This window comes from Nilaparvata lugens, chromosome X (genome assembly GCF_014356525.2).
Source record: "Nilaparvata lugens isolate BPH chromosome X, ASM1435652v1, whole genome shotgun sequence".
NCBI classification, from domain to species: domain Eukaryota; kingdom Metazoa; phylum Arthropoda; class Insecta; order Hemiptera; family Delphacidae; genus Nilaparvata; species Nilaparvata lugens.
Genome location: NC_052518.1, coordinates 37,142,212 through 37,154,487, shown reverse-complemented (window position 1 = coordinate 37,154,487; position 12,276 = coordinate 37,142,212). Strand labels below are relative to the sequence as shown.

The following is a 12,276-nucleotide window of genomic DNA, read 5'->3' as shown; positions in this document are numbered from 1 at the left end:
TCCTTGGGTGTCCTGCGTCCTGTCGCGGTCTCACAGAGAGCACTTATCAAAACACTATTGGCCAAAAATCATAGATATCCAACACATTTACTTTTCCAAGAATTCCCTGTTTTAAATATAAAACAATTATTGATAAAAAAATTTACTTGTCTTTATAAAAAAAAGTAACTTTGTCTTCAATGAAATTCAACACTATTATCCCACTAGAAACAGATTGCACATAAATATTCAATTTCCCCGTTTAAGTAATTCAATTCAACTTGGAAACTGTTTTCATTTAGCCCATTGGCTTTACCGTAATGTACCGGCCGAGATTTCAACTACTGAGGGGGTTAGCGTTGCCGTCTACAAGCGGAGAGTGACCGGGTGACTGCTCTGCATCGGTTCAGATGCTGCGGAGGATCTTCTACAATCTCCATATAGATGAATATTTCTAGTTCTGAACACAGAATAATATTCAAATATTACACACAGTACCACGCTAATAAAGCTATATTACTCCCAACTCAGCCCTTTAAACGCTGTTGAGCTGACACTTTTATTTTATTTATTTATTGTTTTTTTTTCTATCTTTAGTTTTGAAATTTATAATTAAAATAAACTTTCTTATTTTTCTTTCAAATTTATTTATTATTCATAGTTTGTAATTTATTTTATTATTGCTAGTGTTTGCCCTCTGTCTGATAATTTGCGACTCCTCCCTGCACACGGACAAATCATCCAGGCAGGGAGAAATTATTCATGTAATTTATAACACTTTTATATTTTGTGAATATGTAATATTTTATGAATAAAACAGTTTGCATTTGAATTTGAACATTTCAATTATAATTTTAAGATATTGGAATAAGAAGAATATACATGCTTAAAGGACTTTAAACCCTAAAATACCACCCTCAGAGCTAAAATATTGCCAAAAGATTCCTTAGTGCGCCTCTAAAGGGCCAACTGAACATACCTACCAGATTTAAAAGTTTTTGGTCTGGTAGATTTTTAGTTCTGTGAGTGAGTGAGTGAATGAGTCAGTCAGTCAGTCAGTCAGAAAAACATTGAAAAACCTAAAAAACCTAGAAAAACATTGAAAACATTAAAAAACATTGAAAAACATTGAAAAACATTGAAAACATTGAAAACATTGAAAACATTGAAAACATTGAAAAACATAGAAAAATATAGAAAAACATAGAAAAGCCTAGTAAAACCTGAAATAACCTAGAAAAACATGGAAAAACATTGGAAAACATTGAAAAACATTGAAGATATTAAAAAACATTGAAAAACATAGGAAAACCTGGGAAAACCTATAAAAACATAGAAAAACATTGAAAACCCAGAAAAACCTAGAAAACCCTGGAAAAACATTGAAAACCTAGAAAAACCTAAGGTTTTACCACTGGGTTCCGTGCTCGGGCCGCTGCTTTTTATTCTAATGACAAATGACCTACCAAGCTTCATAAGTAATCGGACAATATTGTATGTCAATGATACAACTTTTGTGAATGAGAGTAATGATATCCACAAACTTGAAACTTCATCGGCAACATAAAGAATTGATTGATTGATTGAGTACTCTATTTATGTAGATTACAATATATACTGTCTTATACACTTATATACAATAGCTTACAATACAGCAAAATTATAGATAAATTTACATGATATAGACTGAGAAAATAATTATTGAACTGTATATGATATGAAAAAGCAATTTGTAATATAATAACTATAAATAATAATTATATTGTTATGCATCTACATAAATTGGCGGAGCTTTAGACATATCAATGTCCATTCCAGTCCAATGTCCAGAAGCTGACTTGGCGGCCACATATTGAATATTTGACTAGCAAACTCTCTAGAATTATATATATTTTACAAAACTTGAAAGAGTATGTGACCTACATGTATTTGAGATCAGCATTGCGTTTCTCCATAGTCTGCTATTATATGGAATTATTTTATGTGGAAACTGTAGTGATATGCGGAGTGTCCTTGTACTACAGAAGAAAGCTATTAGAATAATTTCTAATGCAGAATTCCTCGCTCATTGTAGACCGCTGTTCATGGACATGAAAATAATGCCAGTAATAAATTTATACTGTATACAATGATTGACAATATGGGCCATATGAATAAAGTTGAGCATTTGCTTATACTTCTAAAATATGGAGGATTTGCTTCATTTTCTATGAATAAACGTGAGCAAAACCTTTTGCCCATGCAAATCAAAAAAATAGTTTGAGCATTTGCTCAAAAGTAAAAGCTTTTGCTCAAAATTGTATGAATAAACTAGAGCATTTGCTCAACTTTTAAAGCAAATGCTTCAAAAAAGGTGAGTCTAGTCTAGAGCAGCTTATCACCTTTTGCTCATAGTAAAATGGCTCAACTAATTCGTATGAGGAAGAGGAAACTATACCAGATACGATCACAATAGTTGAGAACTATATAACTCTTTTTAGATTCAACCATGATACATATACCCATTATCCCTACAAAAGAATAAATACAAAAGATAGCTAGCTACCTACTATGAAGATAGCCATCACAAAGTAGGAAATAGGTATTTAAGAAGATGAAAGTGTAGACGATTATAAGAAGGCTATTGATATTATAAGAATATGCTGAAGATTATTATAGAGATGTCATTTTTTCATGTTATTATTTCAAAATTCTAAACTCAACTAACTTAAAACTCTATTCATGAATAGAAAACAGAGCAGACGACGCAAACACAAGCGGTGCACCCTATTTGCATATTTAGCGCTTCCGTGAGCTATAAGAACAAACTAAGGCTACAAAAGCGAAGCAGCTGATGAAAAGTAAAGTAAAGTAAAGTAATAATCTCTAAAATGCGTGAGCATTTGCTCCAGAGTTCAGGAGCATAAGGTAAGAGTAAAAGGTAAAGCTTATTCATATAAAAATGAGCAAATGCTTTTGCTTCTACCTTTTGCTCATGAGCAAACCCTTATGCTCCATGCTCTTGCTCATGAGCATTTGCTCTGGTTTTATTCATATGGGACTATATCTCACCTAGAACGTAGGCAGGACATACATGAGCATTTCACTCCGCATCGTGAAATGATAAATGTACCTTTTAGCCGACTGACAAAATCAGCAAAGAGCTACGAAGTAGTTGGAATCAAATACTACAATAAGCTTTCAAGACAAGTGAAAGGTTATCCCATCATCGTTCTTAGACGTAAACTTCAGGAATGGCTGGTTGGACATCCCTTCTTTGTTATTGCTGAGTTCTTGGCTTAAAATGACGGTTTAATTTAGTTCTAAGGTGAATGTATTTGGTATTTTTGCTATTGTAAAGTCCTGTTATGTGTTGTTTGCATTATTTATGTTATTTTTTGTATGTGTAACGCAAATTGTGACGTTGTCCATTGATTTTTTCAAAGTTGAATGACAATAAAATATTATTATTATTATTATTATTATTATTATTATTAGATTATTTGAATAACCGAAAGGTTACTGTTAAAGTAGGAAAATCCCACAGTCGCCATGAATTTGTCACCTCTGGTGTGCCACAAGGTTCCAATCTTGGACCATTGCTTTATCTGGTGTCAGTAATCACAATGGTTGGTGTTTCAAAGGAAACTAAAATATTTCAGTATGCTGATGACACAGTTATGGTAGCCAGCCACACAAGTTTTGATGAAGCAAGAATACTGCTACAAAGAGACTTTGATAGAATGCAAAGATGGATCCATGATAATGGCTTAACTTTGAATTTTAAAAAAACCACTTGTATGCATATGAGACCGCCACGTCAAACCTCAAAATCCACTAATATTACTATGCATTCCTTAAATTGTCTACATGAGAATAACTTTGGAACTCTTTGTACTTGTAATGAAAAGGTCAAACAAGTTACAATTCAAAAGTATCTTGGTATTTTCATTGATGATTGTTTAAAGTGGGGTCCTCACATTGATAGTGTATGCCAGCGTCTTCGCTCATGTCTATTTGGTTTATATAACTTACTGTACAGTGATCTGTCTCAAAGAAGACATTGATAGTTGTTTATAAAGCCCTAGCTGAATCCGTAGTAAGATACGGTGTCAATGTTTGGGGTAATGCAAGTGGCTATGAAATTGATAGAGTTAAGAGATTACAAAATTCCTTGCTGAAAATAGTTCATTCAGAACAAGAGAGTTACCCTAACCCAAATTTGTTTAAAAAATATAGCATTCTTCCTGTAAACGAGCTTTTCAGATATGATATCTTATTAAATAATTATTTTTCTAATAACTATAAAATGTCAAGTAGAATTTTGCATGAGCGAAGACAAGGTGCTGCTTATAAGAGGTTTATTGTGCACGAATACAATAATTATCATGGTAAATGTGAACTTAGTTATGTTGTACCAACTATTTTCAATGAGTTGCCAGATGATTTAATTGGTCTGGATAGAATTTCAATTGTTAAGAATAAGATGAAACACTTTCTGTTAAATAATTTGAGTGAATTTGAATGATCTTCATAAATTCTTTCTTTTTTTTATATATTTTTTCTTGTGTATTATTGTTTGTGATAAGCAACAACTGAAATCTCATTGTTTTATTATTCTATTGCTACACAATACATTAAATGAATTATTATCAATTAATTTTTTTTTCTACTCAAGATTGACAACTATTTCTCTTTTGATATGATTTAAATTGAAAATTATTATTTTGGGATCACTGATTGATTATATCAATGTACTATTTCTATGGTTTTTTTTAATATAATGTAAAGCTTGACTCCTTCAGTCAAACCTTCTTTAGAAGGTTTTGGAGAATTTATAATTCGTCTGGTTTATAATATTTGAAATGTTCTACTGGAAGGGAATCTTCTTATCTTTTGACATTCTTGCTTTTTTTTATTATTCTTCATTTGTTTTGTTTGTAAGATTTCTTTTTATAAGTGTATTTTTCATTTTTGTTTGTTATATTTTCTATAATAAACTCCCTTTTTCTGGGGGTACCAGGACGAAGGAGAAAGGAAAGGATTATTAATGTTCAAACACTTTTTGCGCAAGTTTCCGTGGCAGCCAGTTTGATTGCAAGAAAGGGGCTTTAATATGGTTTGAATAATTATGTTAATCATACCTGTTGACTTCCAAGTCAATAATATAATTGGGAGTTGATTGTAGTAGCGAAAATAGTTCTTTGATAGAGGCTCTATGTAACCGCTCTACTTCTTCAAATTGCTTATATCCCCACGCCTGACTACCATAGCTCACAAGAGCTTGAACATTGCGGTGGTATGTCCACTTACTCTTCTCATAAATATTTATTCCATTTCGGTCCACAAAAAACTCCACAAATATTCAATGCAAACCTTGCCACTGACTCCTCTCTCTTATATGCTCACCGAACGCGAGCTGAGGAGTGAATGTTACGCCTGAATATGTATCTGTTCATCACTTCTACCCTTTCTTCACTACAGTACCACCTTTCATGTTGGGTCTATCTCCCTACCTTTCTCATTACCATTATCTTTGTTTTGTCAGTATATCAATTGTACGTCCCCCCAAGTCTCGCATTAATGCTTCAAACATACTATCACTCTTTGTAGTGCTTTCGACGTGGATGCGATCAGAATCTAATCATCGTCATACATTAATCCTCTGCTCACAAGTATGAAGTGTTTTCAACATCCTTTTCTACTGCCATTGTTGTGGAATAATTTGGTTTAAATCCAAACTGATTAAGGTTTAATAAATTATTTTTAACAAAGTAATGGTTATACAGTTGATTGATCGAGAGTAATGCCTTGATGATCTTGCCTATGATTACAACTTTCGCTTTATAGGCCTGTAGTTTTCTGGGACTTTCCTGCTTCCACTTTTTTCTTAATAATCTGGTTCACTATCGAAAATTTCAGGTAATCAGGAAAAAGACCTAGTAACTTTATAAGGTTGATCATACAGGTCAATAGTCTCGTTATTACATAATTTTGAAAAGCCAAATTATCCTATCTGTGTGAGGAGCTCAGATAAGACATGTAAGCCTAAATAAGGAGACTCCAAAAACAATAATATCAACACCAACACATACGATCTCATATCTATAGACCAATGTCCCAATGTCTTCTTCCTTCCACTGGAATAATTATGGAGTCGCATTCTGAAAATTAACCAACTTGAAATCATTCAATAGTTCTTCCATTGTTAATGACGAAGTAGGCTGTACATTCTGTGTATTCATTCTTATATTGACAAAGAAATCGTTCGAGGTCTCTGAAGGAATACTTATCCCAGTTGATGATTCTTTCTGCTTCGACTCATTGTTCATAATATTCAAGTCCGCCTTACATGCATTATTTCAGGGGTCCCCACAGGGGTTTTTGGGATTGTACACAGACCGCGTCCAGGGGGGTTTCCAAAATCGAATCTTGAAGGGTGGTTCTCAAAAAAGGTCAGCAGTGTCTAGAATGACTACAGACGAATTTTTTTGGAATTTCAATTAAAAAAAAATTTGCTTGGAAGGGGGAGTGGAGTGGTCACCCCTGATTATCTGACTCCTTCATCAACTTATCATTATAATATGCCATAAGTAGAAGTTATAATATCTAATCAGTGATATAATACCATCAATACTATTCTGTGGCTAGCAGATAATAATAAACAATAAAACACTCACGCCCAGTTGCACAGAAGTATGTTGAATAACTGTGTGATTAAATGCTAACTAAAAACGTCTTCCGTTTATGTGATTGGTTTTCGTTGAATTCTAATAAATCACCGTTAAAATTCAACAGACTTTTTTGCAACCGGGCCATAAAGATGGAATTCATTTTTGAGCAGTAAAGAATTAATAACCATGGAGAATGAAATTTATTCACTTGGAATATACTATTATCAGAAATAATGTCATTCAAAACTATCGACCACAAACATTAATTTTCAGTCCACTTCTTGTACTACAATAAAAAACTATTGTTAAAAAATTGAAATTATTTTCCAGGTGCTAGATATAGAAAAAGAACTGGAAGAGCTTGTGCCATTACTGGAAGCAGCTGACAGAGAAACTGAACAGATAAAGGATACTGTTGTAGCCGAAACTATTCAAGTTGACAAAGGTTCAGCTCTTGTACGTGAAGATGAAAAAATAGCTAATATTCAAGCTACTGCAGCAAATGAGCTCAAAACTGAGTGTGAAGCTGATCTAGCTCAAGCTATACCTATTTTAGAAGGTAGGTTTTCAAATATCAATAATTGAAATTCGTACTCTAGTCCAGTCAATATAGACATAAGAAAGGAGGTGTGCTTGCAATATAATATATTTTAGTTCTGATATTTTGATAAACTATTTGGATACATGAGAATTTTATAATAACGGGTTACCAAGATACATAGCTTTGAATATACAAATTGGTCAATTTTCTGTGTATTGGAATACCGGTTGAAGTACTCTCAAAAATTAATTTTCCATTTTCCGACCGATGCATGATTTTGAACCGCCTTGACGAGCCGAGAAGAATGAAGTGTATAGTACGATGGGATCCGAGGGGGATGTTTCACAGAGACAAGTTCTCACAGAAACAAGTAGTGTTTTTGAACGATATTAGTGTCACAGAGACAAGTTTCACAGGAGCAAGTATTTCTATAAATGGCAGTCTCACAGGAACAAGTTCCCACAGAGACAAGCAGTTTCATAGAGACAAGGTCTCCATCCAAAGTAGTAGCGCTATAAATGGCAGTCTCACAGAAGCAAGTTCTCACTGGAACAAGGTGTTTCACAGAAGCAAGGTCAGTGTCGTAAGTTAGATTATAACTTTCTATGTACTTAGTCCAATCCATTACTGATATCTTATTTGCAATACATTACTAAATTGGTCTAATCAGTTGTTATTGTTTATTGTGTAATGTCTAATCTAGCTTTCCCTAATAATATCTTCCTATGTACTTAGTCCAATCCATTACTGATATCTTATTTACAATCCATTACTAAATTGGTCTAATCAGTTGTTATTGTTTATTGTGTAATTTCTAATCTAGCTTCCCCCAATGTTATCAATGTAACTGTTTCATATAAATACGGTATTAGAATCAATGAAAAGTAGTCTTAAGCAATATTTTGTATTATGTAGTTGTAGTGTACAGGCTCGGCCTGAATAAAGTCTTTTTAAAAACGCACAGTGTGTTCCTGCACCCTTAACTGTAGAGAAAGTAGCGAATGTAGGAAGAAGTTAGGCGTGTTGCCTACATCTGAACTTGAAGGTAAATTGAATGTCTGCTGTTTTTTAATCATGTAGGACATGTAGGATATGACATGTGTCATATGATTATGATTAAAGGTTTATCATAATTATAAGATAGGGATGGGTTGGTAACCTATTAGAATTAGATAGAAGATAGATAGAATAATGAAGATAACTCAAATAAATAAATTGAGTTCTATGCAAATGTAATATATTTCTACCAAACTCCAAGATAACTATTCCAATGTATCTAATAAGTATATATTAGACCTTCAACCCGAAAGAATAATCAATATGAATATGAAATGGAATATATAAAAGCCGAATAGCCTACCACTGACCAATTCATCACCGCTTCTTAAAAACCACATGGACAAAATGGTTTTTCATTATAATTCCTTCTTTCGTCATAAACTGTTTATGCTTTTGTACTCCTGAGCGAAGCTCGGTCCCCGATATTATGAGCTAATCATCTCTTCTTTTTCCGAGCTGCGGTCTCGAATTGTAAATTCAAATCGATATAAAATTAGCTTCAGGCAGTCACAGAGTAAAACTGCGTTAACACCAATAGATTCTATAGATTCTATTAGATTGAACATAACTACTTATCATACACATGATGAACATATGTGTTTTTCAAGTGCCGTTCAATCTATGATAATCTGCGAGGATTAAGTTATTAACATTTTGTTAATAACTTTGGTATAAACGTAGCTCTAGATGCCAAGATTTATCATGGCGTTCCGAGTTACGGATAATTATGTAAATGAAAAACTATATTTTCCTCATGAAATCTTCCCCATAAAAATTTTAACAGATTGTTGTTCTAAAAGCGTATCCACATGTTACAAAATGAAAATCCCAGTGAAAAACAAAAAGTGCCACTTGATAATTCCCAAATCATCTTTTTAATCGTAGCTCTGATTCAACTGAGCAATAACTTTCTGAACTTACTGAGTTAATAAAGTAACATTTAAAATTATCATAAGCGCAATGGGACTTGGGATTCCATCAATTCAGAATAAGTATTATACCGGTTTTAATTTTTACAGGATTGAAGTAGTGCAACATTGAGATTAGCACACCAATAGATTCTATTTTTAACGATGTGAGTTCATTATTTTCATATCAAAGTTCTACTTTTTCCATTATGATATAGTATATTGACGACTACTGCAAAACAATGTCTGGTAGCCCTGGTAATGTAATGCAATGTAATTAGATGTGATCGTATGGTTGATTGGAAGTCTCTAACCAGCCTGATCAGATTTCTTAGTGGCAAACATTTTAAAAAAGCCCTGATATTATAACAATGACTTTATTCCAAGTAGATAGCATTTCTAGTAGATGGCTGAATATTCTCGTTACCACATTGCAAAGGATGTTCAGTGAGGTCTACTGTTATCTGGACTACTAGAGTATTGTAACTCCTAATGTCAGATTGAGTAAGAGCTTGAAATTTATTCCTATTTAGTGTAGGCTACTCCATGTTCAATAATCTGCCACTATCTTATATTAGAAGAAACTTGCCTCTGAATAAATTAAAAAACGCACTAAATCTAATTCTGAATGAAAATGCTTATTATTACGTAAAAAAATTTTCAAATTTTTGAAAATGTGATATTCAGTGCTGTGAGTTTATAAATAGTTCATGTCTTTTTTTTTCAATGTATGACTTAATCTATTCAATTGTACTGGGTGATGATAATTATGACTTGATAAGACTGATTTGATGAATGATTACACTATTCATAAGATGACTACTAAGATGTTATGAATTGAATTGCTAATTTATTGTATATCACACTATAAGCTGAATTCTTTAGACAAGGCCTAATCGCCTAATCTACATCCAAATTGTTTGTATTTATCGGTCAATATATTTCTTTTTCCTAGACGCCAGTTAAGAAAGGGGTTTGAATTCTCGTAGAATAAGCACGTAATTCAAAACTGTATGTTTTTCGAAAAATGTTGTGATTTCAAATTCAAATTTCGTGTATCACACACATATACGAGAATTTAGAATTAATGAGAAAGTGGCCCGGGATAAGGTTTATGATTTTTGTTCTTCTGTATTTACACTAAGTGACGTATTTATCAGTGATGGCTCTTAAACTGTAGGCTTATTATTGAATAACGAGTTTAGAGCACCAGGAAAATGGGATTTATATTTTATTATAATAAATATTCAAAATTACGTTTCCAACCCACAATTATTGTCTTATTGTCATGTCCTTAAAGTTACTGAAAACCATATCGGTTGGGACTAATCAAGGTTTATTTAGTTTGGTTTTAATTATTAGTTTATGTGTTACAAATAGTTCACCTAGATCTAGATGGCTATTGAAACATTATTGATCTAACTAAAGCATGATATTAGTGTCAAAGAGAGAAATCTGCGTTTTAATTCATCATCATGTGAGAGAGAGAGAGAGTGAGTGAGCCCGAAGGAAAGGGTATGTGTGAGAGAGTGATGTGGTTGAGTGGGAGTGAGATAGTTCGATATATTATATGGTATATGGTGGGTGAGGAATAATAGTGTGTCCCTTATGCTACACTTACAGATATATATATATATATATATATATATATATATATATATATAGTACAAAAACCATATCCATAGATTTTGGAAGTGGCATGTCTCTATCTTTTCAATCTTTTGAAACAGCATTTATTGTCTAAGGTTGGTGAAAGAAGTTTTCTGCATTCCATAACAACAATCTGCAGACTGACGTCTCGGGTATTAGAACCAAGAGACCTTGCTTTATAGAACTATAAATACTCATTCAGTATTACAATGCCTTGCTTCCATGAAACAATTAGTCATCAGTGGTGTCCTCAGGTAGAACTACCCTTTTCATAGACTATGTTCACTGAAGCGTAAAACCAAAGTTAACGAAATGCTTCTATTTCTAAAAATTCTAGTGAGAGGTATAAAGTACTGCACTTTGGCGGCAGGAAATATTTTTGACATGTGTTTTCCATATTGTACCCTTCCTGGAGAAAATAGATTTTTTGTTAGTATTGTTTGCCTCCCCTCTACGAGGATGCTTTACCTGTGCGTTTGCGTTGCGAGTTCAATAGTTGACAAAACACATTCAGTCGACATGGAATTGGTCAAGGAAATCGTAACGCTCCGCAATACTACATAATACCATATTGACGATGGATTTTTCTATCAGGTGACCTCCAATGACCAAATGCGTATCTATTTAAAATGTACTGTACGGGAGTGTGCAAGTCGCGCCTCAATGCCACTTTTTATGGCAAATAGAACTTTTGATAGTTTTCATATCACTATAAATCATAATCATCTGCCCAACCCAACGTTTGTTGGTGGTACCATGTTGAGGGAGTGCATATTGCAACGTTGTTCCAGGGAAACAACAGAGCCACGACACATCTTTGATGGATTATTCTCAAGTTCAAGTACGTAACTGGAGTATTATATAAAATCTAACCGCATGTAATATTCACTTATTATTAACATTTATGATAATCTCTATCAGAAGTTAAGTAACTCTTATTGCCCAGGGAAATACGTTCCCTTGAAGTTTCTATTCCCTTCATATCTATTCTTCGATGAATATCACAAGGAATCATATTAATAAAAATCTAGTGCTTGATTTGATGTAATTCTTTTGATGTGATGTGAGCTTTTCAGAAATAATTTTTAATTGTTAAAATGAATCGAGTCTAATTAATCACAGTTTATAAAGTTTTAATTTGAATGAGTAGATATAGTTAACATAACAGCGCAGAGTGACTGGGTGAAAATCAAAAAGATAATTAGATAAAAGAGCCAAACAAATTAAATGAACAGAAGAGCGAGAAAGCATTGAATGCAAGAGGACCCAATAGCCCAGTCAATAAAGGTTTTTTTGATCCGAAAATTAAATAAAAGCTGAATCTTTAACCATCGATAGAACCCTCCCGGAGGGTCATTCTCCCAAAAGTCCCAAGAAATCCCCTTGAGGCTTTCCCCCCTAGCCCCCCTCAAAGTTGAAAAATGCAGGTAATCACGGAAAATCAATTATCTCTGTACCCATTGATCGGAAACAGTTCTATTATATG

The 12,276-nt window shown here is 33.2% G+C and overlaps 1 protein-coding gene across 1 annotated transcript in view; it reads left to right on the top strand.

Annotated features, from left to right (window-relative positions):
• The window catches only part of LOC120354999 (dynein heavy chain 7, axonemal-like), a 714,404-nt gene that overhangs the window by 682,107 nt on the left and 20,021 nt on the right, over positions 1–12,276 (top strand). Inside the window, exon 22 of the mRNA XM_039443223.1 lies at positions 6,963–7,191. Within this exon, the coding sequence (XP_039299157.1) occupies positions 6,963–7,191 (229 nt within the window). The remainder of the gene's footprint in view (positions 1–6,962; positions 7,192–12,276) is intronic.